This window comes from Cotesia typhae, unplaced genomic scaffold, assembly GCF_013202065.1.
Source record: "Cotesia typhae breed Kobodo isofemale line unplaced genomic scaffold, CoteBio_Ctyphae scaffold_91, whole genome shotgun sequence".
NCBI classification, from domain to species: Eukaryota; Metazoa; Arthropoda; class Insecta; order Hymenoptera; family Braconidae; genus Cotesia; species Cotesia typhae.
Genome location: NW_027423781.1, coordinates 201,904 through 229,752, shown reverse-complemented (window position 1 = coordinate 229,752; position 27,849 = coordinate 201,904). Strand labels below are relative to the sequence as shown.

Below are 27,849 nucleotides of genomic sequence, written 5' to 3'. Positions count from 1 at the left end.
GTACTGTGTACTGTATTGGCCGTGATAAAGATGGCGATAATAAATTAAAACAGAATTTGATGCAAAAAATTCATCAGTCACATCTACGAGTGTCTTGCTCTGTGCTAATTAATTTTTCTCCGAGTATTTTATTTTGTAAAAAAAAAAAAAAAAAAATGTATTGCAGTGTAAGAGTCAAAACTTTTATTACTCCGCGGAAAAAATTATTTTTAAAGCTAAAGTGTGATTATCACGGGAAAAATAATGTTTACGGCTGCAAACAAAAAAAATTAAAATATTTCGAAAGTGAGTATCAATTTTACAATATTTACTGAAGCTTATTTAATATAATAATTGATTATTGTTGAATTTTTGTTGAATTTAGTTTCGGAAAATTCATTAGCCGCTCGAAATAAATTTAGCAACTTTTATAGATTAGTTAATGCATATAGAATATATGGACACCAGCAGGCTAATATTAATCCGATAGCGCTAACAAGGCCGTTGAGTTCAACGGAATTAGATCCCAAGAGATACGGCCTTGACTTAAATGATACTGTGAGTTTCACCGGAATATTAAACACTAATAAAGTTGAGGGAACTGTTGAAGAAGCTGTTAAATTTCTTAATAATATTTATTGTAATTTTATTGGTGCAGAGTTCAATTACCTCGAGGTGAGTTGCTTAAAAGAAGATTTAGATAATTTTTTTTTTTTTTTTTTAATGATAACAAGGCTACTTTAAATAAACTATCTTTTAAGAGTTTAGAACATCAGTTGAATATTTTATAATTCTTATAATTTCTTTGAAATTGTAACTTATCTGAAAAGAGAATCTGATTAAACTTTAATAATTTTTATTTATCGATATATAAAATCGATACGACTTTTCTGTATTTATTATTTTCTGTTATTGATTGTCGGAAATAAAATCGATATCAATTTTAACGTTTTATATCAGGTGAATTGTATCGTTGGAGGAAAATATGAAAAATCACGACTTTCCTTATTGACTTCCTCAAGTAATTGATAATTTATTGAATGATTATAAAATTAAAAAAAATATGGGCTACACGTGGATTAAAATAGTCAATTGTTTAGAATTTTTAAATCAATAATTAAATGAGAAAATTGAAAATTGTTCTAATATTTTTTCTAATACTTACGAATTCAGACTGAAGAAGAGCGAGAATGGTTCGCCGAACAAATGGAAAGCTCTGAAAACTCATTCCTAGATGATAAAACTCGTAGAAAAATACTTGAAGAAATGCTAAAGAGCCAAGCATTCGATAATTTTATGGGCACCAAATTCGTAACATTCAAGCGATTCAGCGGAGAAGGATCTGAATCGATGATGGCATTCTTCTATGAATTTTTAAGATTGTCTGCTGAAAATGATTTGGAGAATATAATACTAGGGATGCCTCATCGTGGAAGGTTCAATGTCTTAACAGGGATGCTAAAGTTTCCTCCAGAACAGCTCTTCCGTAAAATACGGGGTTTCTCAGAGTTTCCAGAAGATACTGTTGCGAGCGGTGATGTTGCAAGCCATTTTGTGTCTTCCGTAGATTTGGAGGTTGACGGTAAAAAGTTTCACATCACGATGTTGTACAACCCTTCCCATTTGGAGATAGTTAATCCGGTCTCCATGGGCAAAACTCGTGCAGTAATGCAAGAGACTAAGGAAGGAGGATATTCCAGTAATCCTAATTCACAGTGGAGTGACAAGACTCTAAATCTTCAGGTTAGTGTCATACACAATTTATTTTTTTCTTAAAAAATAAATAAGCGTTATAATTAGGATTTTTTTTTTTTTTTTTTTTAATAGGTTCATGGAGACGCAGCATACGCTGGTCAAGGAGTCAATCAAGAAAGCTTAGCAATGACCTCAGTTCCTCATTTCGAAATTGGTGGGACTATCCACATGGTCGTCAACAATCAAATCGGATTCACTACCCCTGTAAATTGGGGCAGATCCACTCGGTATTGCACAGATCTAGCTAAAATGATCTCTGCTCCAGTGTTACATGTCAACGGTGATCAACCTGAAGACGTCGTCCGTGCAACGCGAATTGCTTTTAATTATCAACGTAAGTTCCGTAAAGATGTCTTCGTTGACATCAACTGCTTCAGACGGTGGGGTCATAACGAACTAGACGAGCCTATGTTCACTAACCCATTGATCTATAAATTCATCAGAAGCCGAAGGTATGGTGAATGGATTCTACTGCTCCTTAATGATCCACAATTCCCCATAAAAAAAATTGATCCATTTTTTTTTTTTTTTTTTTTTTTTTTTTTTTTTTTATTTGCTTGTTGATATGATTCCAGAATGGTTCCGGAGCAATATAAAGAGACACTAGAGACACTTGGTGTTGTGGAAAATCAAGAATGTGACAAGATCATTGAGAAGCACACTTGTTGGCTGAATGACGCGTTCAAGCAGACTGATAGCTTTGTTCCTCCAGTAACTTACTTTACTCACAGATGGGCTGGATTCGAACAAGCAAAATCAACGTTAACCAGCTGGGACACTGGAGTTAATTCGGATCTTTTAAAGTTCATTATTCGCAAAAGTGTCACTGTAGACGATGATGTGGTAATACTTTTGTTTGATTTATTGTCTTGACAAAGTTTAGCTAAACTTAATGATTCCTGATGGATAGAAATTTAATCTTAGTTTTGTTTGCTAGGACGTAAATGCAGGTCTGCAAAAAAGTCACATACAAACGAGATTATCAAAGCTAGATAACAATGACCCATTAGACTGGTCGACAGCTGAGGCAGCAGCATTCGGAAGTTTGTTATATCAAGGGTACAATGTTAGAATTAGTGGTCAGGATGTAGGCCGCGGTACGTTCTCGCAACGTCATGCAATGATTTTTGATCAAACTACAGGAGGTAAATTTATTTTTATTTTCTTTAAATTTTGTTATATATAAATTTTTTTACCCGGAGAGTATTTTATTATGAATTTAGAAATGCACATTCCACTGAATCATATGGCTAAAGGTCAAACAGGCCAGATAGAATTAGCAAACAGCATCCTGTCAGAGGAAGCAGTGTTGGGTTACGAGTATGGCTTGAGCATAACGTCACCTTCAACATTAGCCATATGGGAAGCTCAATTTGGTGATTTCTTTAACGGCGCTCAGGTAGTAATAGATAATTACATAAGCAGCGGTGAGACAAAGTGGATGACTAGCAGTGGATTGACGATACTGCTGCCACATGGTTACGACGGAGCCGGTCCGGAGCACAGTTCATGCCGTTTAGAAAGGTTTTTGCAGTTGACAGACAGCAAGGAACACCTTCCTGATGGTGACAACGTCAACATGCAAATAGTTAATCCAAGTACGCCGGCACAGTACTTTCACCTTCTTCGCAGACAGGTAAGTTTTTTTTCTATCAGTGTAATTGGACTTTGATGAAATTTAAACAACTTTTTTTTTTTGCAGATGATCAGAAATTTCAGAAAGCCCCTGGTTGTCGTTGCGCCCAAGGGCTTACTGCGACTCAAATCAGCGACCTCTAAATTAGAAGAAATGGGACCTGGGACTCAATTTAAAAATGTTATTGCTGATGACTTGGTCGATCCGTCTAAAGTAGAAAGGGTTATACTAGTCAGTGGTAAGCATTATTATGCCTTGGAAAAGCAAAGAGAAGCGATAGGTCTGCAGAATGGAGCCATCATTAGATTAGAAAGTCTTTGTCCTTTTCCAATTGTCGAGATCAATCATGAACTCAAAAAATATCAAAATGCCAAGTACTTGATTTGGAGCCAGGAAGAACCGCAAAATATGGGAGCTTGGAGCTTTGTCAAGCCAAGATTTGAAAATTTATGTGGAATAAAGGTAATTATATTTTTTTTTTTTTTTTAGGTCATTTTTGGAATATTACTGATTACTTTATTCTTTTACAGCTTAAATACTGCGGTCGCGAAGCTTTGGCAACGCCTGCGGTCGGAGTCGGTCAAATACACCAGCGCGAAGCTACCGAAGTCATTGTTAAGCCTTTTATGATAAGATAATAAATTGTTTACTTTGGATATATTATTGTACAAATAAATTAATGTTATTTACTGAAAATTTGATACTAAAATAATTAATGATATTTTTAATGATGTAACTAGAGAAAAAGAGCACCATTAAAGGAATCGACAGTAATAACAAAAGCCATATATATATATATAATTATATTTAAAAAAAAAAAAAAAAAAAAAAAAACTATAAATGATTTGTAGCATTTTTAGTGATCCATTGATGAGATTCGTCGATAAAAATTTGGTTGATTACCAAAGTTTAGAGTTAAGTGCTCTAAAATTTTTTCTTGTTGAGAATCCTGATGATTGATTGAGACTGTGAATTTTATAAAAATTTTAGTTTGTTTGAATGATAAATAATCTAGACAATTTAATTTTTATTGGAGAGATATTAGATACCTGAAATATAGAGACATGTCATCAATATTACATGCCGACCAATCAAGCGGCCAATTATCAGGTCGCACAAATTTATTCATAATCCCGTTGCAGTTATTGAAAGCATACCAAGGAGTGTTGTAAGAGCTTCCTAATCTGATAATCAAAGGTTCAATTAATTAAATTGATAATAGCTTTATTTATTAATAATACTTACTTGTGAGCGATTTCCCGAGCGATTACCGCATAACTACCCTGGAAACTGGGATGTCGAACTACACCGACAATAGGTATGGGGTCATTTCTTTCGGCATTTCTTCCTCTGTTGTAAATTACACTTTGATCCGAGACTCCTGCAGGAAAAAGTAAGCTACATAATTATAAATCAACAAAAATTGGAATTTTTTATAAAAATGGTTGTTGCATTAACCGTAATATTGACAATTGTAATCCGCATCACAGATTGGTTGACTGAAAAATTGAAAACAATTATAATGGTTCAAAATTATGTGAATAAATTCGGTATAACATTTAGTTACCCTGTCATTCCGATGATAACATCAAACAAACTGTTTGGAAATACTTTGGCTTCTTCATTTAAAAAGTACTTTCTGAAATTTTCATTTGCTGAATTGAGTTTAATATAGGTCTCATTATAGCCTCGAAACTGCTCCTTTGAGTTTGAGAAATAAGGTGTAGAAAATTCGGTCTGAAAAATTGAAAAATCACACAATGTTATGATAATTATCAGGATTTAAATTGATAAAATAATTACATTTGGATAAATGATACCCGATAGAACGATTTTGATTTGTGGAAATGTAAATGGCTGGAACAGCATATTGACTGCATTGAAATAAATTAATAAGCTACTAATTACTTGAGCTACTTCTTCCCTGTAATATCAAGTGTAAATAGTTTTAATTGTTTATTTTTTTAAAATAAATTAATATTGATATTCTTACTTGGTGGAAGTCCAATCTAAAGCGACTAGAATTTTAATTAATATTTCTTGTTCAGGTGAATTCAAATTATGCTTTGTAAATCTGTCATTTTTTTTGTAGTTATTATACTCTGAAAATAAAATACCTCATAAATACCTAAATAAAAACATAGATCTATAAATAATATAAAATTACCGTCGTTTTCACATTCATCTATAGGATATGTAACTTTTAACAGGAAGTAATTTTTTTCGTCTGTTTGCCGTTAAATGTAATTGCCGACAAAACCCTCCTAAATTAATTATTTATTTATTTATTTTTTTTTTATTATTATTAAATTTATATTTAACTTTAGGAGCCTTACTTACCAATATTACATTATCTTTACCGTGCCAAAACATTGTAATCGTTGCTTTATTGTCATAATCTTGGAACATTAAAACTTCTTTTAAATTATCAAAGATCTATAACAGATTTATATTATATTATTTAAATTATATATATATATATATATATATATATATATATATATATATAAAATGACCCTTATGTTTTTTATTTAGGATCAATTACCGGTAATAAAATGAAAGCATAGTTACCGTTTCAATTCTAAACTTTTCATAAGTTGTAGCGCAATCAACTGTACCATTATTATTACCAAAATAAATAGGAGTATTTTTGGTAGCGATATTGTCAACTTTGTGAAGATTTAAATATATTGACGGCTCGTTGGGTATCTCTATTGCTAGTGGCCATTGGTTATATTCTTTCAAGTATTTTGAGAAGAAACGCAATTTGGCGGGTTTGCAATCCAACACTTTAATTGTTCAGTAAAAAAAAAAAAATTTTTTTGAAAGCAAATTAAAAGTAAGTTTTATTTGTCCTTAATTAATAAAAATAAAAAAATTATTTTTTAATTACTAATTAAATCGTGTTGTGTTCCATAATATTTATACAAATCGTCACAATCTATTCTAGATTTTTCTGCACTTGATAAATTGATATTAATCAATATGAATAGTAACACAAATAAAAAAATCATCTTCATTTGTAACGAAAAAATACCCGGAGCTGAAGAATCGACTTGGTTTCTCTCCTAAGAACAATACGTAAACTCTACGATTTTTTATATAAATCTTCACCTGATATAAATCCTCAAATCTGATAATCAACAACTTAAAGTAGACCGTTATATTTTTCTATTTGATAACTAGAAAGTGTCTACACAGTTTTTTTTTTTTTTTTTTTTTATCTCTTAAAACCTTTTAGATCAAACACTGAGCCCAAATTACGGTCAACGTGTGGAAATTTTTATTAGAGTTGAAATAATAATAGATTTTTTTAATGACCGATCAAATAAATTGAGAAATCTGACGGTGATTTGTTATCATTAAATACATGGTATTGTTAATGATGACACACTTTTGATAAATTAATAACAAAATTACAAAAAATTAGGGTTTTATAGGTCGTTACACTAAGAAAACAGTTTAATAACGAAAAAAAAGTCATTTTTTATATTTAATTTTTATTTTTTAAGGCTTCAACTTTAAATTAAGAAAACAAAAAATTTTAAATTAGAATTTATGTATTATTTTGAGCTTTACGAGCTCAACGAGATAACTTTTCTATGCTTTTAAGCTCTTCGAGGTCAAAAATCTGTTTGATAAAACAATTTTTGAAATTTTAGGACAATATTTTAGAGATGTAGAATTTAATAAAATGCGCGCGCGTTTTGTATATTATATACATTAAAAGAAAAAAAATATGAATTAAACGCCCTCTTGCGTCTTTAGTAAATCACGAGAAGAAAGACTAGGGAACTGAATCACCAGCGAATAGCAAGTTACCTTAATAAATAGGAATAAAAAATTCTTAAAAAAAAATTATTATTTTTTAATGAATTAATTTTCTAAATTTCTTAAAATTAATTTTTAATAAATAAATAATTAAATTTTTTTTTTAATTGTTTTTATTACGAGAATTCGTTTGTGTGAGCACACATTTATATCAAGTTTATATATTACATATGTATAAATTTTACGTCAGTATTAATATTAATATTATCAATGTTAATAGCCAATTACTGCTATTTATAATAATAATCATAATAATTATAATAATAGTAATTATAAACAAAGTCACTCGTTTTATAATTATATCGTTTATTGGCTTGGCTGTTGAACAATTTTTCACTTATAAATTATCAATAATAATAATAATAATAATAATAATAATAATAATAATAATAATGCCTAAGGTAATATATATTACAAAAGTTACACACTAAGCGCACAATTAATTTCGCAATCAATAATTAATAATTAATAATTACTATTTTCGTTCGTACAATAACCAGCAGGACGGGATAAGCATAATTATATTTTTTTTTAAATTCGTAAATATTAATTATTAATTACCGTCATTCATAATTATTATAATATATATAATTTTAAATATAAATTTTGTGTTTATATATATATATATATATATATATATATATATATATATATATATATATATATATATATATATATCCAAATAAATAAAAGCCAAATACAATTTTAAATATTTATTTTCAAAATAATCTTATTCCGGCTTATTCGTTGATACTTTAATAAATTTTTTAAATTTTTCTTTTTTTAAATTTATTTTATGGACTAGAGATTTCACTACATGCTCATTATTGTTATTGCGTGCTTACACTTAATGTATTAATATATATATATATATATATATATATATATATATATATATATATATATATATATATATATATATATATATATATATGAATTTATAAATAAACGCAACTTAACCTATTATGTTTCAATTTTTCGTCAATTTAATATTTTATTCGTGCGTCTGAGTTTAAAATCAAGGCACCAATTTATTTAAAAAAAAAAAAAAAATTTATTTAATTTTTTCTCACAATAATTAGTGATTTTAAATATCTTATACTATTGCAGTTTATGTTAAAATGTCTTTGGTATTTCTATTTTATTTTTTGTGAAAAACCGGAGAAAAAAAAAAAAATTAATGCCGTCGCGTGAAATTATAAAGTAAAAAAAGAAAAAAAAAAAAAAAAAAAAAAATAATACAATTAAAAAACTAAAAAAAAAAAAAATGATAAATATTTTGGCATAAATCGTTGTTACTATCTAGATGATATAAATTGTTTTATTTTATTCTTTGTTAATATTTTAAATATTTAAGATTCATTTTGTTTATTTCCAGCCAGTTAAGAGCCCAAGACTCAGTCTCTCACATTCTCTCTCGCGATTATACAACAGAAAAATATACGATTAAATCGCGTTGATATGCGAATTTTTGATTAACTAACGGCATTTGATTATTTTTAAAACATTATATTCGTCAAAAATTTGAGTTATTTTGCATTTGCGCATCCCTAAACCTTACTGCGCATATCCAAATAAAACGCGGAAAAATTTAAATCGCAATGACAGTATATGAGCTGGAGGAAGCACACAATTGTTGAAACAAAACAAAACTTAATTAAAAATAAGACTCTTACACATTATTCTTAAAGAAAAATTTTCGGAAATAACTATATCACGCCCGCGCGACTCACCACAAGCAAGCATCCAGTCATCCGATCACAAAACAAGGTTTCAGCTCTAGAATTTGATTCAAGACCGGTAAATCCTGATAACGTCCCTGATCTGCGCTCTGCACAGAGGACACTGTCCACCACCTTTGCCCCGCCATTGCTGAATTGCGCAGGGGTAACACATGCACATGTGACCACACATGTATAGCACACTGTCAATGTTTCTTTCGTAGCAGATTGAGCATTCGCTGGGTTGACCAGGTGTAGGTTGTAGCTTTTCGCTCCACTGCTGCAGATGACTGTTTCCAGTACCTTGAAGGGTCAGGGTAGGATCAACAGCTTGATAAGTAACAGGATCAACGTAGGTAGATGAGCCAGTGCTGCTCATTGTACCAGTTAGCACCGGAGGCGAAGCTCTGGGAGTTGAAGCAGCTACGGGATTCGTTCCAGTGGAGCCACTAGAAACAGTTGGCCCCGCGCTGGAACCACTGGGAGGGTAGAATCCTGGAGACCGGTTGGTGGTGCCGTAAACTGGAGGAGAAGCTGTCGGATAGTTTTGCTGAGGTGGGAGATTCACCACCAGGACAGTTTGACCGCCAATTCCTGACTTAACCTGGACCATGTCTGTGTATCTGGTTAGTTCAGTGACATGTCCTTGGTGGTTCTGGTGAGGAGTCACCAGTGGTTGGGGAGTCGCTGGATGACCACCTGGAGTGGTTGGAGCAGCTGGTGGGACAGTTACGGGGTTCAAAGGAGCAGCAGCAGCAACTGTAGTAGCTTGTCGTTGACGTGGTGGCGAGGATGGTCTGCTAGCAAGCATCCTGACTCTCTGAGTGCTGCCGTAGACATCCACAAACGCCCAAAGTTGGAGGCTCTGGTCAACGTGCATCACTATATTTGGTGGTCCTCCGTTTTTGGACATCTGGACCTCACCGTAGTGGGTCACCGTGAAGGCTATCTCGTCGCCAGGCTGCGGAGAGGACGCAACATCTTTGGACACCACCCAGTATTCCGGACGGTCTAACAGCAGATCGCTGTCATCAGGAAGGTCTTCGGCAGTGAGTCGAGCGGGATCGCAGGAGGTTAACCCTAAAGCAAGGGCTCCAACGTACATTGGTTCTGTAGAGAGGATTTGGACGACTAGACGCTCTCCTAATATCAACGGACGATTAGTGAATGCGTAACCGTGACAAAATTCGGTATCATTGCGTGTTGCCACGCATTGCTGATTGCTGAACCTGATGTTACGGCCACGGACTCTGTAAGATAAAAAATTATTTTGTTAATTAACAGTCAGGATGTGCCCGATTACGCTGGCTACTGATAGGCCAAGCTGGTGTTTTCTTAAAAAAATATCAAAGAGCTTTTGGTTGTTGATTCGAAATCAAAATACTTACGGATGGAAGGGCAGTGGAGCAAAGAGGACACCTGATGGTTGAAATCTCAGACCTGGAAGATCAACATCTGGCTCTGGACCGTGATGCAGCACCATGTTTTGCATATTCGGAACGATAATCTTCTCAACGATATCCCGACCGGCGTTGCTGGCGTCGTCCATCGCGGTGTGCCTGCTAGGTTGGGCGTTGTCCTCGTTGCTGTGCTCAACCCCGCGTCTGATATTGTTAAAGTGCTGTCTATTGGGGTCCAGGAATTCTATCGCGGTGCTGTTTCCGTAAACGTCTATTACAGCCCAGAGCGGCCCGCGGGTTTCTACGCCACTGAAGAAGACTCCCTTTTCCTCGCCGTTAACTCCGAAGTGAACATCACCCGAGGCTGTTACGTAATAGAAAAGAACTGTGTCGCGGCCAGCGAACCGCTCAGCCAGTGCTTTTGCCCAATACCCAGGTTTATTCGTTAAGTCCGGGCAAGCGTAACGTGGTAATCCGTTTCTTAGGTGAACTGGATCGTTGCTGGTGAAACCGAATCGTATTACGCCACTCCAGTTGTTTGACATCTCCAGGAATTTTACGCAGACCTTTATGGATTATATAGTTTATTAAATTACGCCTGACAACAATTCATTGAAAAGGATGGAGATAAGAAAGTGTTTGATGAACCGGATGTCAATGTGTATGAGAAAAAGTGTAACGGAAGTTAAGCGGTTAAAAAAATTTCCATACAACAATAATCGGATATTTATATTCTTTTGACCCGGTCGAATTTTTATGTGATGTAATAATGAAGATTTTTGTGGAATAGCTTAGCTAGCTAGCTACCTTATTAAGTCACGAAGATTGGTCGATTAATTTTAGGGGACTCCTTTTCAGGTATCGAGGAACCCACGTTGTCGAAAGTAAACGATGTAGAAAGAAGAGGTGAGTGTGATTTAAAAAGTTTTTTTTTTTTTTTTTTTTTTTTTTTAATTTACCTTTTCACCAACGCGAACTGGTCGCGCACTGAATGTTATCCCTTTGCAGAAACTCTCATGCCGACGGGCAATTGTAGCACCATTGCATAGACGTATATTTTCACCGTGGACTTGGTGAAACGTCAGGGGAGGTAAATTATTTGTACCTGTGTTTGAGGACCTGGGAGCTGAAACATAAAAATTAATTTTCGATTATAATTTATAACAATTTTATTTATTTTATTTATTTTTAGTAACAAAAAGAGATTTTGGTTAGTTGGATGACAACCACAAATCACGGTCAAGGAACGCTAAATTAGGCTTATTATTGTTTCGATTCAGGAATCAAGCATGAAAGATTTTCAGGCAAAAAGTGATGCCGTAGAAATCACCTCCGGTTCCTTTCGGTGTACAACAACCCAAACCGGAAACCGCATTATCCGTGACGGAAGTACCAAGAGACAGTACATAATATAACGGTAACGGGTTGAGTGATGTTAAGGTAAAATACGCTCTCCTTAGAGTAATGACGTTTAAAACGTTTAAACGGATGTTATACCAAGACAACAAACAATGTTTGATAAAAAATAAGGTTTATTTGAACTGTGAAATTCGAAAGGTTGGTACAAAAAAAGGCAAACTTTTCTCATGGCTTTTTTTTTTTTTTTTTTTTTTTTTTTTTTTTGGTAATATTGCATGAAGCAACGCTTTTCATAAAGAATAAAGAAAAAGTCTCGGTTCTGCAATGAGCTCTAACGGTGCAAAACTTTCCCACGGTCATGATTCGTAATAATCGTAGTAACTCAAAAGTCTTTCACTTATTCAATGATCGAGGAACAAAGATAGCTTATGTATGTCTATGTTAAGACACTTGAGAAGTGTATGTAATTAAATATTCACGGGAAAATATGTATTTGTAAGTGCAATTACAATATATTTTGTCGTCACGGATGATCGATCATCATCAAAAGATGCCCTTCACTTATTATCGAGTTACCATCATTACCAATGGATGATTATTCACTACCAATAGAATGATACAAATTTCAAATTCTTTGTTCGAATAAAAAGGCATCTGTAATTTGAAGTTCACTGGTCCATAGATGTAATCGACCTCATCTTAGGCCAGCAACCCATACTCCAACATATTCTCTTTTTGTTATTCTCGGTTGTTGCTTTTTTGCTTTATACTTGTTGTCGAGCTCATCCAGCACGTTACAAATAATCATAGTCCAGAAGCTTATCATAATCGTGGGAAAGCTCATCGAAATTAACCGCAAAAATGATAATCCGTCTAATTCAGTCCCAGTTTATCATTTTCGTATCCTAGCTCTGAATTACAAAAAAAAAAAAAATCCGTGGTAGTAAATAAAATTTCAAAAGAGTGAAGAATCATGTTGTGGCACTTTCCCACGCCCGCAGTGATCTTTGCTACAACATTATAACCTAGAAGTAAGGCCGCTCCTTAGGCATCTCTCTAGTATCTAGTTATTTAGCTTCCCTCTCCCTTTCCCTTCTAACTTCTAACAAGTTTCCTCTCTCTCTCTCTCTCTCTCTCTCTCTCTCTCTCTCTCTCAAAACAAACGACTGGCAGTCTCCCGCATAGACACTTATGCAACACCCAATGATCCAGCTGTGGCGCTTCGATCGGCAAAGCAGACCACCGCGGTTACCACCAAAACAAACAAAGAAATTCAGTTACAACAAGAAACACTTACGACTCTATCTATCTATCTATTTATATTTTATCTTAAACGGAATTAAAAAACATGTGGGTGAAAGATCCTATTAGCAAAGAGGCTTTACAAGGTGATAAGTCTAAGCCGGAGACATCTGCCCAGCAGGGGGCTGCTAACAAAGTAAACACCCTCGCAAAACAATCCCTTTGATAATAAACCAAGTAACTACTCACCATTCAGCCGCATTTGTGCTACCCGTCTTGCCCTGCCGACTGTTAACGGGCGACGAGTTCTTGAGTATGACAATGACATTTTCGTTTTAATTCACTTCACTGAGAATTGGAATTGGGTTTACGATTTGATAACGCGGTGATAGTGATAATAATGATAATGATCTGGTTCGTCAACAAAGGATTTGATCGAGTTACTTCGGATCAAGAAGATTCGATTGGATGAATGTAAAAAAAAGGTGGTTGTTCACGTTGGACGCCAACGTAACGACTGACAGTGCAGAACGAAATGGGAAACGAAACCTTACGCTGATCCCGGTGGCAGCTGCAGCTCACCATGCACGCTATCCTATGGCTACGGGGCTTGGCAACAGAAGCGTATGCTTACCACCGCCCTACCAAGTTCCCTTGTGTTATTATGGACTACGTGATGTGTTGCTTGGAGATTGTAGAGTTTTAGTTCGATTTATAGTGTTAGTTATAGATGGAGATGTATTATATATTGGTATTTGTTACGCAGCTGGTATTGTCGAATGGTCACCGCTCAGAAGCATTATCCTGGTAAATATCTCGGCCCGCATCTTTTCGGTATTGAAATTTCTGGGTTTTTTTTTTTTTTTTCTCCTCTGTTGTTGTCAATAGAAAAGGCCATGGGAACTTTTATGGATTACTTTTGCGTGGATGGACTGATTTAGAAGTATTTGGGGTCACTTCTTGGAGAATTTTAGTTTAACATAAATGGAAAATTAATTTTTTAATAAGAAAAAAAATTTTTTTATGCGAAAATTTAACGTGTGAAAATAAACTACTGAGTTAGTAGATATAAAACAAGATGGATAATAAATAAAAGAAAAGCTAAACTGGGAAAACGAACAGCTGTCCTTACATGCGGTTAGGGTGCAATGCTCCCCCTTTTCTTTTAGAGATCTAACTAACAACGGAATTGAAAACAAAAAAAAAAAAAAAAAAAAAAAAAAAGGGGGGGGAGATGATGGATACTCATACTCTCATATATGTTATGTATATTCAAAAATTCACACAGACTTTAAACATAACTTTAAAGAAGGACCCTTCTTGAAGAAACGGTCGCACACCACCTGGCCCTTCTGAAAAATATCTTGGACAAAAGGCTCCCTAATTTAATCCCATCCGCTTTATAATTCTCTGATCGATGGATTTGTAATTAAAAAGTAGCAACTTTACTAACATTAATATTAATAAATTATAAAAAAAAAAAAAAAATTGATATTAATCAGCGAGTTGTTATAGTTAATTGAAATAAAACTTTTTAACTTTTTAACAATGGAAAGTTATATTGCGAATAATGCCAGCTCACCAGGGCAATAAATTATTCGTGGGTGCTAATAAAGTGCTAGAACTTATCTTGAGTTAGACTAATTTCTCTACACATTGACCTCGGAGCAATTGAATCATCTTATTAGATTATATTATCCTATTTGGTTCAATAAGACGGTGGTTACTTTAACAATTGTATGTGGGCATTTAAATACCGTCTTATTTGACTTGTTGACTGAATTTTATATGTAATATATTAGTATTTCCGGCCGTAGGTCACTGCAGTGGCTCGGAAAAATTTTATGTCTTTTAAAAAAGATGTGATTATTTTGAATATAAATTTATTTTTTTTAATAATTTGTTATTTGATCTAGCATTTTGCAAGTGAAAATAATTCGAAAAATTAGATTATTCATATTAAAACCGAAAAAATCTAAATATAATATGGACTGAATTTTCTTAAGATTTCACCCGTAAAGTGCTCTTAAAAAAAAAAAAACATTCAAGAAGAGGAAGTACAGTATAGAATGGCCTATTTCCTCTATAGGCTTAACATAAGTTTTTTTGTCTCTCTTCAACTTGAGCTATTTTAAAACGCCCTCGACGCTATTTATACACACACTACACACTAGTATAAAGGTGTTGCGTCGCTTTCATACCGTACTATATCGTTCTCGACATAACAGAATTCTGTTATATAGGTAACAGCAGATGAGTATGCGCTTGAAAAAGCTCACTTTTTGCATCTACTACAAAAGGATGGATATTGTCTTTTTCAACACAATGCTCGAGTTTACTAGAGAGTTATAATTAACATAGATTGAAAAAATTCTATCAGACTGTTATCTAACACACAAAACAAGAAGAAGAAGAAGAAGAAGAAGAAGAAGAAAAATATTAATCAATTTTTCTTATTCTGTGACTGTATATTTGTGTATTCTGGTCATTGTTTTTGTTTATTATTGTACTGAAAGAGTAAACGGTGTCTCTCAGCTGATAGGGTTAATAAACGTTAAAACCGCGAATATAAAACCGGTTTGTGAAACGGCGCCTGTGAGAACAAATACGGGTTATTCGCGGGCGCTTGTGACGTCACATGTAAGACTCCATTCGAACGTTTCTTACGTCTTTTATCCATTAACGATTGTTAATTCTTTAAATTCATTATTTATAATTCAATAATTTGTTATAAAAATTACTTGTTTGTGAGAAAATAGCTGGTTGGACTATTTTTTAGGTAACCGATCGAATAAAGATGTTCATTGATTTAACGCCCGGTTGATTCATCGAACCTTTTAATGGGATAGTTAATGATCATTTTATTGAGAGAACTTCTTTAAGAATATCCATTTTTTTGTTGTTTACTGCAGATCATTAAAAGTTATAAATTTCTTGTTATTCATCCGATTTTTAACAAATTGTTAATTCCTACTAACAATAAAATTCTTATAAAATTTAGGGAAAATAAAATAACTATACTAACCAAAAATTGATTAAAAGCCCTTTCCTCCAAAAAATTTAGTGAAAGTCGTATAAATTAGTATTAGATTTATGGAAAAATCATTAATTGTAGCGTTAAATGATCAAGTTTTTGATTTAAGTATATATTTAAAATATATTAATGAGTTAATTACACTATCTTAATAAAACCAATTAGAAACTGTATTATTCAAGTTATTAATGACTTTTTATAGTTAAAAAATCATTATGAATTTAGGTAAGATTTTTTTTTTTTTTTAAATGAAATATTATCTCAGAACTATATTTTTCCGGTTTTAGTCCGAAATAATAAAAAATAATGAAAACAATAAAAATGCAGTGAAAGAATTTTTCTTTAGAATCTATAATAGTTGATGACTAATTTTAACCAATGTGATTAATTAATGCTTGTGTTTGATACAAAATAACCCTTTAGTAAGCAATATCAAACAATAAAACCGCGACTCATCAATAATAAAGCTTATCCTTGCTCAATAACCAATGTCAAGTTGATTCACCGAGGCTAGGTCTCAAAGCGCCAGTCACTCACCAGAAAACTTCTTAATCGTAAAATAATACCGCCCCGAAGGAGCGTCTTGAAAAAAAAAAAAAAAAAAAAAAAAAAAAACCGTGCATCTGTCGGTTTTACAACTGTTACCCAATAACCCATTGGAAGAAAACCGACAAAGGGAATCTCAAACAACAAGGATATATCCTCAGGGAAGTTTTTTACATCAGGGAATACGGTGGTAGGTAGCCGGTAAAATAAATGTTGGAGATGTACTCACACTGGACGAAACAACAGGGGATATGTTGCTGGGTACGAGGACAAGAGAACAAATGACAAAGATGGTAATAGAGAATGGGAAAGAGACAGAAAACGATCAATATCGTTAACGCGTCCTATCAAATCACCCTTTCGACAAATATTTCGCAATAAACCATAAAACACCCACCAAGCCAGTAGCTTGCTTCAGTAGCACCCAATAGATGCTATTAAATGTTAGATAAAATAAAAAAAAAAAAAAAAACATATTAATGCTTACCGAGTCCCATTTTCCGTTTAAGTTTTTTAAGCACTTTCATCTTGCTCTTCAAGGGAGCTAAGATGTTATCCGTGGAAGTAGTGGTAAGGCTGTTTGGAAGAACAGAAGGTACTTCTGGCTCCTGGACAAACACCAATTCCTGATGGTGATTAATGTTGTTGTTGTTAAAGTTAGATTGAGATTTCCGCGAACTTCTTCGATGTTTGTGTACTTGAATAACAACGCTGGGACCGACGGCGGTTGATATCCGCGTACTGCCGCAACAATGACAGGGATGGCTTTTAACGCCGGTACCTTTGACCGCGCACTCTCCGCCTACCACCCCCATGAAATCGTTTGAATTTATGGTAAGCTGGTTACAACTGCCGAAACAGACAATCAAAACACTTGATTGTCTTGACTGTTGATGAAGTGATCAATGGGATTGATATGATATTAACGAATTGGAATCTGATTACACTGATAGAGATTCCTCTACTGGTAAGGTAAGTAAAGACAGTTGGGACTTACTGGGTGGCACTGAACTGGTTATAAGTTTAAGTGTAATTAAAACTGCACACGTGCACCGATGATAACTAAATGCCGACTGGCGACTGGAGCGCCGATATTGACACTCTGAAGTCGAAGCTGGAACTGACTGATTCGGGTTGTTGCGTCCAAAGATCTTGCTAGCCAGCGCGAGCCATCCACCAATCCGTAAGAGCTCCCCTCTACTTAAAACGCACGCGTGGTAGGAGAATTAGAGGTACTGGGACGATATTGAAGAGCTCTGTCGCTGGGTAGCCAGTAGTATAGCTAGTATAGCTAGTATAGCTATGAATATGAAGAAGGTGAACTGGATGAGAATAAGATAATACACCTTTGGTGGAAGAGAAAAGGTCGATATTGGGGTTGAGTAAACTAAATAGGCACTGAGAGGGGAATAAATTTAGTACCGGCACCTGGTGGACAGCTGGCTTTACCTGGAGACTGATTGTGCACCGGGCTTGCCTGCTGCACATTGCCCCAACTTTCAGAATATACATTGGGTACCATGGGTACCTTGGGACTAGTAAACTTACGATGATAGCTTTGATTTGATTGTTGCTTCTTACGATTGTCGATTAGGATTCGGGTCTATTTCACGGCTGTTTAACAGTTGGAGGTTTTAACAGGATATTGAATTTGATTTGGTTTGCTTTTGAGGAGAGATGAGATTCTGCTCGTCGGTAGGTTATGGTTTTTTTTTTTTTTTTTTTTTTTTTAGATATATATTATTTTAATTAAATTTCCATAGAATGAATTTAATAAATTTTCCATGTGTATAAATTTATCCAATTAAGATCAAAATTAAAATCTGACATGGATTTTCATTAGCAATTTCCAAGAAAATACCACAATAAATAAAGATAATTTATTTTTTATGATGATATGTTACGCTTTGGTCAAACGGCAATTACAATAATTATATTTTTAATTAAACAGTAATTAATTAAATTACTTAATAATAGTGTTGATGTATAATTTTGCTATTTTGTAAGAAAAAATAACATTTTTTGAAAACACCTTGGTGTTGGCCGTTATGTTACCTTAAATTAAATAATATCGCTCTACCTTTACACAGTGTAAAGGTAAAGCGCGACAAAAAATAGCAAAGATAATCTTGTTACGCAACGAAGATAGGAAGATGCTTCGCCATATAACCTACAGCAAAAAACACAAAGGGAAGGAAGTGCGTGTACGCCATAATGTACATAACTAACTACTTACTACTTAGTCGTTGGTAACAAACGCGCAACTCGCTATTCTAATATTATTGCACGGTACCACAAGCATATTTCCCACCAGCCGTAACTATACCGTTGTACATAACTTTGTTTACCTCTATATGCACTCACTTCATGCATTTATACCGTCTAATGATATTACTTAGTTCGTGATATATTTAATAAGTATGTATTTAGAGTTTTTTAGTTCAATCTAAACTCTACGCCTACTTTCAGCGAACAGACTATTTCGTAAAATTATAGAAAATATCTGTCAAGAGAATTCACTAAATTATTTTATTTTATTTTTTTTTTTTTAAACCGGAAATGTGTAGGCTTAAGAATTGGAAATGTCAAAATTGGCTGAATTTTTGAGAAAAATTAACACATTACATGTTATTATTACTTTAAGTAATATAATTAATAATATCATTGATGCGTAATATAAATGGAGAGTGAGTATAAATACATAAAAAATAAAAATTGACCTTGCACATAAATAATTACTAACAATCCGGGATATTAAAGCCTTTTTTTAATATTTAACCACACCTATTCTTATAAAGTTTATTGTTGAGGAAACGGAGACATGGTTCGGTTGTTTTCCTGCGCAACGAAACTGATGGAGATATGGACTTTATATGGATTCATCTTCTGATATTAGAGGATTAACTATGTGTGTGGGTAGGTGTAGGTGTGTGTTTTCGAGATTTAATTAAGTAAAAATATTTAGTTTTGTAAAATTTACTTAAATTAAGAATAATTTTTCAGTTCAAAATAATTTTCTTGATTCAACTTAATTTTTTTTTCCTGTGTATGTTTTGATGTTTATTGACCTTGAAAGAATTAATCATTTGTGATAATTATGAGAATAATAATAATAATAATAATAATAATAATAATAATAATAATAATAATAATAATGATAGATCGTATGGACTTTTTTTTTTTCTTTTTTTCTTTTTAAATCGATATACAAACCGATGAAACATGATAAATTTATGTAAACATACGATAAAAAAATTTCGTAATTTGATTTATTACGCATTGAGTTTCTGATAAAATTATTTACTTACTTCCGGGCTCTATAGTTTTAATAATAATTAAAAATATTAATTATTGTTAAAAAAAATTTTATAATATTTAAAAATGTCAAATTATTATTGTAATTTACAAAATTTTGCTTCGAAAATTAAACACCTGATATTTTTCAAGAGTTTTATAAATTGAAATGTCATTGAACACTCACCCAGTTTTTCCAACCCCATATCTTTCGATCTGTTAACTTGATTTTAAATAAAAAAAAAAAAATGTCCTGATTTTAAGTTAAAAAAATTTTAATGTTTGTAATATTAAAAGAGATTTTTTTTTTTTTTTCTATCGATTATGGAACGCATTACTTTTTTTTTTTTTTTTTTCCCGAATCCTGTTTCACCCTCCGCCTCTCCGATGTGTGTAAAAAATAAATATAAGTAGAAAATATTGAAGGAATAACGGAAGTAAGACGGATAGCAGGAAGTTGAAGAGACTGGCGCGTGCTTCATATATTTATATTTATATTATATATGGGGATGTATAGATATACGGCTTCATAAATAAATGTAAGAAACATTTTAATGGATGTATTACATTGTAATATTAGATATTGTATTATTGGCTTCTTATTCATAAAAAATATAACATATAATGATAATATGATTATCATTATTATTTTTATTATCGTTATTGTTATTATTGTTATTTTAATGTCAGTCTTGAAGAGATATTCAATTGTAAAATAAATTTTGAGCTTCAAAGTAGTGTAAAAGCAGAATTTTATTAACAAGGACTAAAATTTTAAGCGTCAATGTAGTTTAAAAATATTAATAATTATTAATAAGTTAGTTTAATTGCACGCCTGATAAGCCAAGCGTTAAAAATAATTTTTTGTTGAAATTTTAACGTTAAATTTGGAATATTTACACTAATATTATTTGTAGTAAAAATTGAAAAAATAAATACAGCAAGATTTACACACCTTTTGTTATTCAACAGATAAAAAATACACGAGAAATATAAATAAAAATAATAATGACTATTACGATAATAAATACGAAAAAAGATAGTCACAGTCTTTATAATAATACCGCAATTGTCTAAAGCATACTTGTATGGCGAATGACATAATTATGAGATAAAGTGTAAGTGCAGTTATGTACACAATGAGATAGTAAAGAGACTGTAGAAAAATAATAATGTATGAGTACAGAAGACCGAGTATATGAGTATGTAAACTTTAAATGATAAAAACGGTTACCGTAAAAAGATTTAAGCGGTTCAATATGCGAAATTTACATACTTTTTATTTTTTATTTTAAAATTTTTCATGTCAATTTCAACGAGCAGAATAACTTTAAATCTCCTTTTTTTACGAGGATACCTTGTTATTCAACCTTGGTAGTCACCAGCCTAGGTCATCTTTCGATTTACTACACAACACATGCTCCGGACTGTAAACTCTACCTGCTGTTTAAGTATAGTGAAGAACTTTAAATTTTAGGTAGGCTTGCCTGCAGGTAAGAAAAGAGAAAAGTTTTGGGTTCATCTGTTCGCCAGACTTTTCGTCTCTTCCGAATCGTCTTATACAATTTACAATAGACAATATTGTAAAACCAATACGCACAATATAACCTGAGCGTTTACACGTGGATATAAATGAAAGTCTGATATAATATATTATAATCCAACAAAAGGAAAAAATCAGAGAAGAAATAAAAAAAAGATTCCTGGTGGCTTTGTCACATCGTCAGGTCCTTGCTTTTATTTTATTCGGAAAATCTCTTTGCGTCATCGTCGTTGTAAAGTTAAAAATAAAATATTTTATTACGCGTTATAAAAATACGCATTGAATTAAAAGGGGATGTTATGTTATACTTGATATGTAAAAAAATTTTCGATCGATCAACATCCAAGATATGAATTTTTAATTTCGCATCTTGGGGGTACGTTTACATGCTCCTGTATAGGTAAATGTGTTATATACCATATAATAAAAAGGTTCCTCAATGTGTGGATATGAAAGACGGCGTATGTGAAAATGTACATAAGGCAGGTGCCGGCGTACGCGTGCCACGGGCCAATAGTGGCTGAGCCGGCTTTATATTCAGTCAGCAGTCTCCTTGTGAATAAAACTCGTCGAAAACAGGGTGTGTGTGTGTGTGTGTGTGTGTGTGTGTGTGTGTGGCTTACAGGACATTTATCTGGATGAATTTCTACAGCTTGCACCCAAGAATTTTACTTGATATTACGTTTTTTAGGCTTCGAATTTAAGTTATTTGTTTGGTAGTTTTTTAATTTGCGTTGCTATAATAACAAGGAATTTTTAAGAAATTTTATGTTGTAATACATCGAATTTTGTATTTTATGATCAAGTTAAAATCGTTTTTTTTTTTTTTTTTTTTTTTTTTTTTTTTTATTTTTTTTTTATATATAGCGAAAAATAAAATTTTAAAATTCTCTAGTAACGTCGAACTTTAATTTTCTAAAATAATATAGAAAACAATAATGCATTAGATACAAAATAGATTACAAACTTTCTATTTTTTTTTTTTTTTCCTATTCCACCGATAATTACAATAATAACAATTCATTGAACTAGATCACGTAAACTCCAAGCAGCAGCAGCAGCAGCAGTATATACCACAGTAAAAATCTATCAAAAGTTAAAGCATAAAACCTAACAAAGAGTTAAATATAAATTATTGTTCTATCGAACAATCGAAGACATTTGGTCGTTAAACTAAAAACCGATGACTGGCTTTTTTTAGTCTTAAAAAAAAAAAAAACCGATATCTTGACCACATAATTATTAATCATATCTGTTACTTTCTTTAATCTCATTCTTATTTGTTACTTTCTTCCTTTTTCTTTTCCACTGACTGATCGATCCTCGATCGTTGGTCATGACCATATTTTAAAATATGTAAGAAACGTCGAGCGGCAACATAAACGTAACAGCTGCCGATACGTATAACAACTAAACCAAGTTGCCAAGTGACCATCAGTGACCATCGTCAGCGAGATACAGCCGACACAACATACGACGCCACTCGACATCTGAAATTATATTCAACGATCCTATACTTTTTGCAATCTATATTATTATTCATGACACTGTCTTTCCAATTTTGTTTTATTGGTATTTTTCGCTGGCTTCCTCTCTTTTTGCTGTCAGATACAACAGTCAAGTGTATATCAATGAAACAGGCACGTGTCCTTAAAAATTATCCCTTGAGAATATTTAATTATCAACAACCTGCCTTTTATATTTTTTTTTCGACGTAATAATACTTATTTTTTTAGGCCAAAAAATTTTTCTTATTCTCTTAATAATGTAGATAATAAATTTTTAAATTTCATCTATTCCCAAAAAATATCTGCTTCTATAACTTCTATAAAAGATACTATTAGAACTTGAATAATACAATATATCAAAGTCCTCCAGGATGTAAAAATAAACGAGTATGACTTGTAAGTCGACTGACGTTATTCGACGTCATGCAGCTGTGAGTTTGTTAAAATCAATGGGGATCCATTGAAGCCATCGTTCTATATATATTCACATATTCACATATTGGATCGGCTTCATCTATATAGTACACAACTTTATACTATAGACTATCAAAAAATCGGGCGTATAAGGCGTATAAGGCGTATATCTGGTTCAAAAACCTTCGCAGCCATGTCTGAAAAATTTTATTCTTTAAATACAAAATATATTTAATATAAAAGGTTCAGTTAGGGTTCTCCCTTTCTTCCACTTCATGCACGTGGAACTTTTGCAGACTTTTAAGGGTAAGCATATATGCTGTACTTTTTCTATTCCTTCTTATTTTTCTGCTTATCATTTTTATTCTCATTGTTTCCCAGTTTTGCAGCTTAGTCCTTATTACTTATACTCCTATAAGACCATCCACGTGACATTGTAAGAGTAAGTACTACACCCACATTTTCTGCAGACCTCAGTCTTATTTATGGCAGGCGGTCTAGCCATGTTGTGGGTTAAAAATGAAATTAGAAGAATACTACTTCTGTGAATATCATTATTGTCTCTTCCTAAGCATATTTGCCATAAGATAGATGACCATGTGTCAAGCACATTTAAAGAAAAAATAATATTTTTTTCAATTGTTTGTTCTCACCTGGGTAACACATGGTAAGGATTGTTTAAATTTTTAATGCTGGTACTTATACCTAGATACTTTTAAATTTTCAGGACTGTTGTCTGTTCTTTATCTTTTTTTTACACATGCTTCAAGGTATAACAAGTAGTTTACAATTCATAAATTTAAAAACGTCCTAAAAGAAAATCCAAATGTTGTAACGTTTTTTGCACATGTGTTACTATTAAAATACCAATGTTGTTGTTTTTTTTTTTTTTAATAGTTCCACGGTTTACAGCTGTAGAAGTAGACTTTTGTCTCCGTGAAATAAATTTTCTTGGATCAAGAATAATTTTCTTAAATAAATTTAGTTTTTTTTTTCTCAGTGTTAATAGTAAAAACACACAATTTTTTCCCCTAATACTAACAAAATTATCAAAAGGCCATTCGACAAAATTAGGGCGTTATAATTTGGGTAATAAATAATTATTGTCAAAGTCGGGCATAATTTGCGAGTGAATGGTACGAAAAAGAGTATATGGATAAAAAAGGACGAAATAATGAAGTAAAAAAGACTAAAAACTATAAGAGGCTCTTTTATATAGAGCTTAACGCTGTACAATTATCCCCTCTTGGGTTATAATATCCGAAAGAAGATCGAGAGGTAGGCAAACAGCCTGCCACGCGCCACCGTCTTTCCTTATTTTCTTGCAAATCTTCTCACTCGTTTCTCATTTCTTTCTTGTTAGATCTTCTGTCTCTGTCAGACTCTTCTCTAAAGACTGGCTCCATCCTGCAGCGTGGCAGCCACCCGAGTTGTCGACCAACAAAACATCTGTTGGGGACTTTGCTTGAGATATATAATATATTGAGTTCCCTTATGCTCATACTTATACTTTTATACGGCTATACATACTCTATGTACTATTCCAATTCCAATTCCAATTCCCTTTTATTTTACTCGCTGCTTCTATATATTCTGACACACATACACACACACACACACACACACACACACACACACACACACACACACACACACACACAAAAATTATGCTCTACAGACTGTCTACAGACTGCACTCGACATTCTACATTGGCATTACGTGCGATCTTTAAAGATATCAACGAATGCTGCATAGTAACAGCGTACTTGTTTCTCGTTTTACATTTTAATTGAGCCGCCAAATTAATTTCATGTTTTTCCAAATTTTTTAGAATTTACTTCAGCAGAATAATTTAACATCAGGATGAGCTTATATCTTTAAAATTTTAAATAGTTACGAAAGCACTATTTATAATTTATTTACTCAAAAAAAATAAAATTCAAATATCGATTGAAAATAATAATAATTATATAATACGTGTAAAACGTAAAATAAAAGTATGTATTAAAATGAGAAGAATTAAAAGAGGCATCTGCGTAGCTGAAAAGCAGGTGGCAAGTCATCAGTTATACTTATTTTTTGCACCTTTTGCAACTTTTATGTATTATATTATTATTCATTATAATCATTATATTATTAATATTTGAATATTCATACCGATAACAATGAAAATAAAAAGTTAACAGTCGTGCAAAAAATCGTCCTGGTTTAATTGATATAAAGACATATAATAAGTGAAATAATAAGAGACAGTCCCGTATTGTGTGAATAGAATTACATATATATTATTAGATATACTGCTGACAATAGACAACAATGTCGAGACAAAAGTAAATGTAGTGTAATATAAAGAGAATACAGTACGCGAAATAGTTTTCAGTCGGCTTACTGCCGAGAACCTTTTGCAATTGACGTCATCGCGTTGGCTAATGGCTAATTCTTCTCCTGTGATTGCTTTTTTTTTTTTTTATGTACAAATTAAGAATACTGGGGTTTCGTAACACTATCTTATTTTGTATTTATACAATTAACTAATTATTTATAAGATTTATAAGTACTTTTGCTTTTTTTGTTGGATTTAAGGATTTTACTACATTTTACGGGAATCTAAAGTTGACTGAAAGCAGCTAACGCGCGAAGCTAATTAATCTAATGGGTTAATTACAATACGACGGATTTTGTGATAGGAGATAGAATACACGCAATGACAAAGAATTTTTTTTTTATTATTATTGTTAATTAAGACTTTTATCAAAAGAGTTGTGTCAATTTGGAGTAATTAATCTCATTTTACATTAGGTTTTATGAGATGAAGCTTTTTCTAAAAATCCTTTGATATTGATTTAAATAGTGTATAAGTTATTGTAAGAAAAAAAAAAAATTGCTTTATAGAATTATGAATGCAATTTTTTCAATTGAATTTAGTAGGAGTAATTTATAAATTTTTAAAATCAGATGTTTACTCCAAAATTATTATCTTCTTTAAATTTAAATTTCTTTTATAAATTGTTCGTTTTTTATGGAGTAAGTAATTTTTTATGTAAAAGTTGTAAAAAAATTGACGAATGATTTTTTTTTGTATTATTGAATAAAAGTTTGAGTTAAGGTGGCTCTATCAGAGAGCTTGCAAATTTCGATTAACATAAACTACCAAATCGTGTTCCAACGACATCTAACTTATAAATTTCCCTAGATGTCGCCACGCGCAACGCGTCAAAGTAGTACTGCCTTATCATCATCAGCTGTTTCAAAAATTCGGTCGATAAATAACCTCCTTATCTTTATTTTTATTTTGTTATTTATATCACGAACCCAAAATTCTAATCAATCCCCACTTACGCTATTTTCTTAATTATCAATTAATATTTGTTTACATTATTGTTTCTATAAACAAAATTTATATTTTTATGCCAACATTTTTTTTAAATTAACGCTCAAGTGTTAATTTTTTTACAATTATTACAGAAATTGTTAATTTATTTCAAGGTCGAGAATCTTTTTACCACAAAAAAAAAAAAAAAAAAAAAAAAAAAAGACAATTAATACAAAAAAATTTTTTCACTGAAAAATATTAAACAATAAATAACCTTAAAAAAAAATAACTTACCATTGTGACCAGGATTGCTCGATGATTGACCCATGACTCAAACAATTGCTAACTTATTATTATTATTGATTTAAAAATTTAAATAATGTTATTCTTATTCTTAAAAAAACACTTCCCGAGGTAATTTGTTTCTTATTATTAATAAATTATTAAAATTTATCAACACTATTAATAAAAATTAATTTCTATATATGTATGTGAATAATTATTCGATAAAAAAAAAATTGATGTAACAAAAAAACGCAGTCACTGTTATTAATTGATAAATTTATAAAAAATTGACTAAGTTATCGTCACTTCACGTTATTTGTTGGTTAATTTTTATTTAAAATACTATTGTTACTGTTACTGTTACTATTACTATGATTATTACCATTAAATTTATGTAAAAATTAATTAATATACGTCAGTTAATAAAAAATATAGTAACAAGTTTATAATATAATAACAGTTATGTAAAAAAAAACAAAAATAACAAAATTACATTGTCAATTGACCGGAGTCTTGCGACAACGGATTAACATGGACGGTCTTTATGTATATTTTCAGTTATCTCACTACCACTATACCTATACTCTATACATCCTGACTTGTTACCTTATGGGATATCCTTCGGTTCTAATTGCCAGGCGCAAATTTATAGCGCGAAAATTTTTAAATGAAAATTTTGCAAATTTCGATTGATTTAAAATTTTTTTTATATTAAATTAATTTTTTTATTTGCTTCTCATTATTATCTAGTAATTCATTTTTTTTTAAATTAAATTATTGATATATTGATAGTGATTTTTTTTTAGAATTGTAAAAAATTAATAAATTTCATAAGTATTTATAATAAATTATAACTAGCAAAATTATACAAAATTTTTATAATTTAATAAAATTTTTTTTTTGGTAGTTTATAATTTTATCAATACTCCTTATATAGAATATACTATAAAAAAAAAAATTTACCTACATTTACTAACATTCTTCAGCAA

The 27,849-nt window shown here is 31.8% G+C and overlaps 3 protein-coding genes across 4 annotated transcripts; 1 reads left to right on the top strand and 2 right to left on the bottom strand.

Annotated features, from left to right (window-relative positions):
• The first annotated feature begins 15 nt into the window (after window positions 1–15).
• On the top strand, window positions 16–4,129 carry LOC141537438 (2-oxoadipate dehydrogenase complex component E1). Its single transcript, XM_074258433.1, has 9 exons — window positions 16–285; window positions 365–654; window positions 1,153–1,722; window positions 1,807–2,186; window positions 2,310–2,577; window positions 2,672–2,879; window positions 2,958–3,370; window positions 3,437–3,832; window positions 3,901–4,129. The coding sequence occupies exons 1-9, from the start codon at window positions 60–62 to the stop codon at window positions 4,006–4,008; spliced, it is 2,859 nt and encodes a 952-aa protein (XP_074114534.1). The 5' UTR covers window positions 16–59; the 3' UTR covers window positions 4,009–4,129.
• A 70-nt stretch (window positions 4,130–4,199) lies between these two features.
• Window positions 4,200–5,557, bottom strand: LOC141537549 (uncharacterized). The gene is made up of 8 exons (XM_074258587.1): window positions 5,538–5,557; window positions 5,364–5,472; window positions 5,174–5,294; window positions 4,938–5,107; window positions 4,829–4,869; window positions 4,616–4,751; window positions 4,420–4,554; window positions 4,200–4,336 (listed from the first exon to the last, which is right to left on the bottom strand). The coding sequence occupies exons 3-8, from the start codon at window positions 5,237–5,239 to the stop codon at window positions 4,270–4,272; spliced, it is 615 nt and encodes a 204-aa protein (XP_074114688.1). The 5' UTR covers window positions 5,240–5,294; window positions 5,364–5,472; window positions 5,538–5,557; the 3' UTR covers window positions 4,200–4,269.
• Window positions 5,558–7,486: 1,929 nt separating this feature from the next.
• Window positions 7,487–27,387, bottom strand: Neur (E3 ubiquitin-protein ligase neur). Of its 2 annotated transcripts, none has more exons than XM_074258586.1 (4): window positions 26,870–27,387; window positions 11,282–11,448; window positions 10,311–10,888; window positions 7,487–10,172 (listed from the first exon to the last, which is right to left on the bottom strand). In XM_074258586.1, the coding sequence occupies exons 1-4, from the start codon at window positions 26,901–26,903 to the stop codon at window positions 8,993–8,995; spliced, it is 1,959 nt and encodes a 652-aa protein (XP_074114687.1). In that variant the 5' UTR covers window positions 26,904–27,387; the 3' UTR covers window positions 7,487–8,992. The 2 variants fall into 2 exon arrangements, with proteins under 2 accessions (XP_074114687.1, XP_074114686.1); XM_074258585.1 differs by lacking the exon at window positions 26,870–27,387 and adding an exon at window positions 16,991–18,235.
• Between the last annotated feature and the right edge of the window lie 462 nt (window positions 27,388–27,849).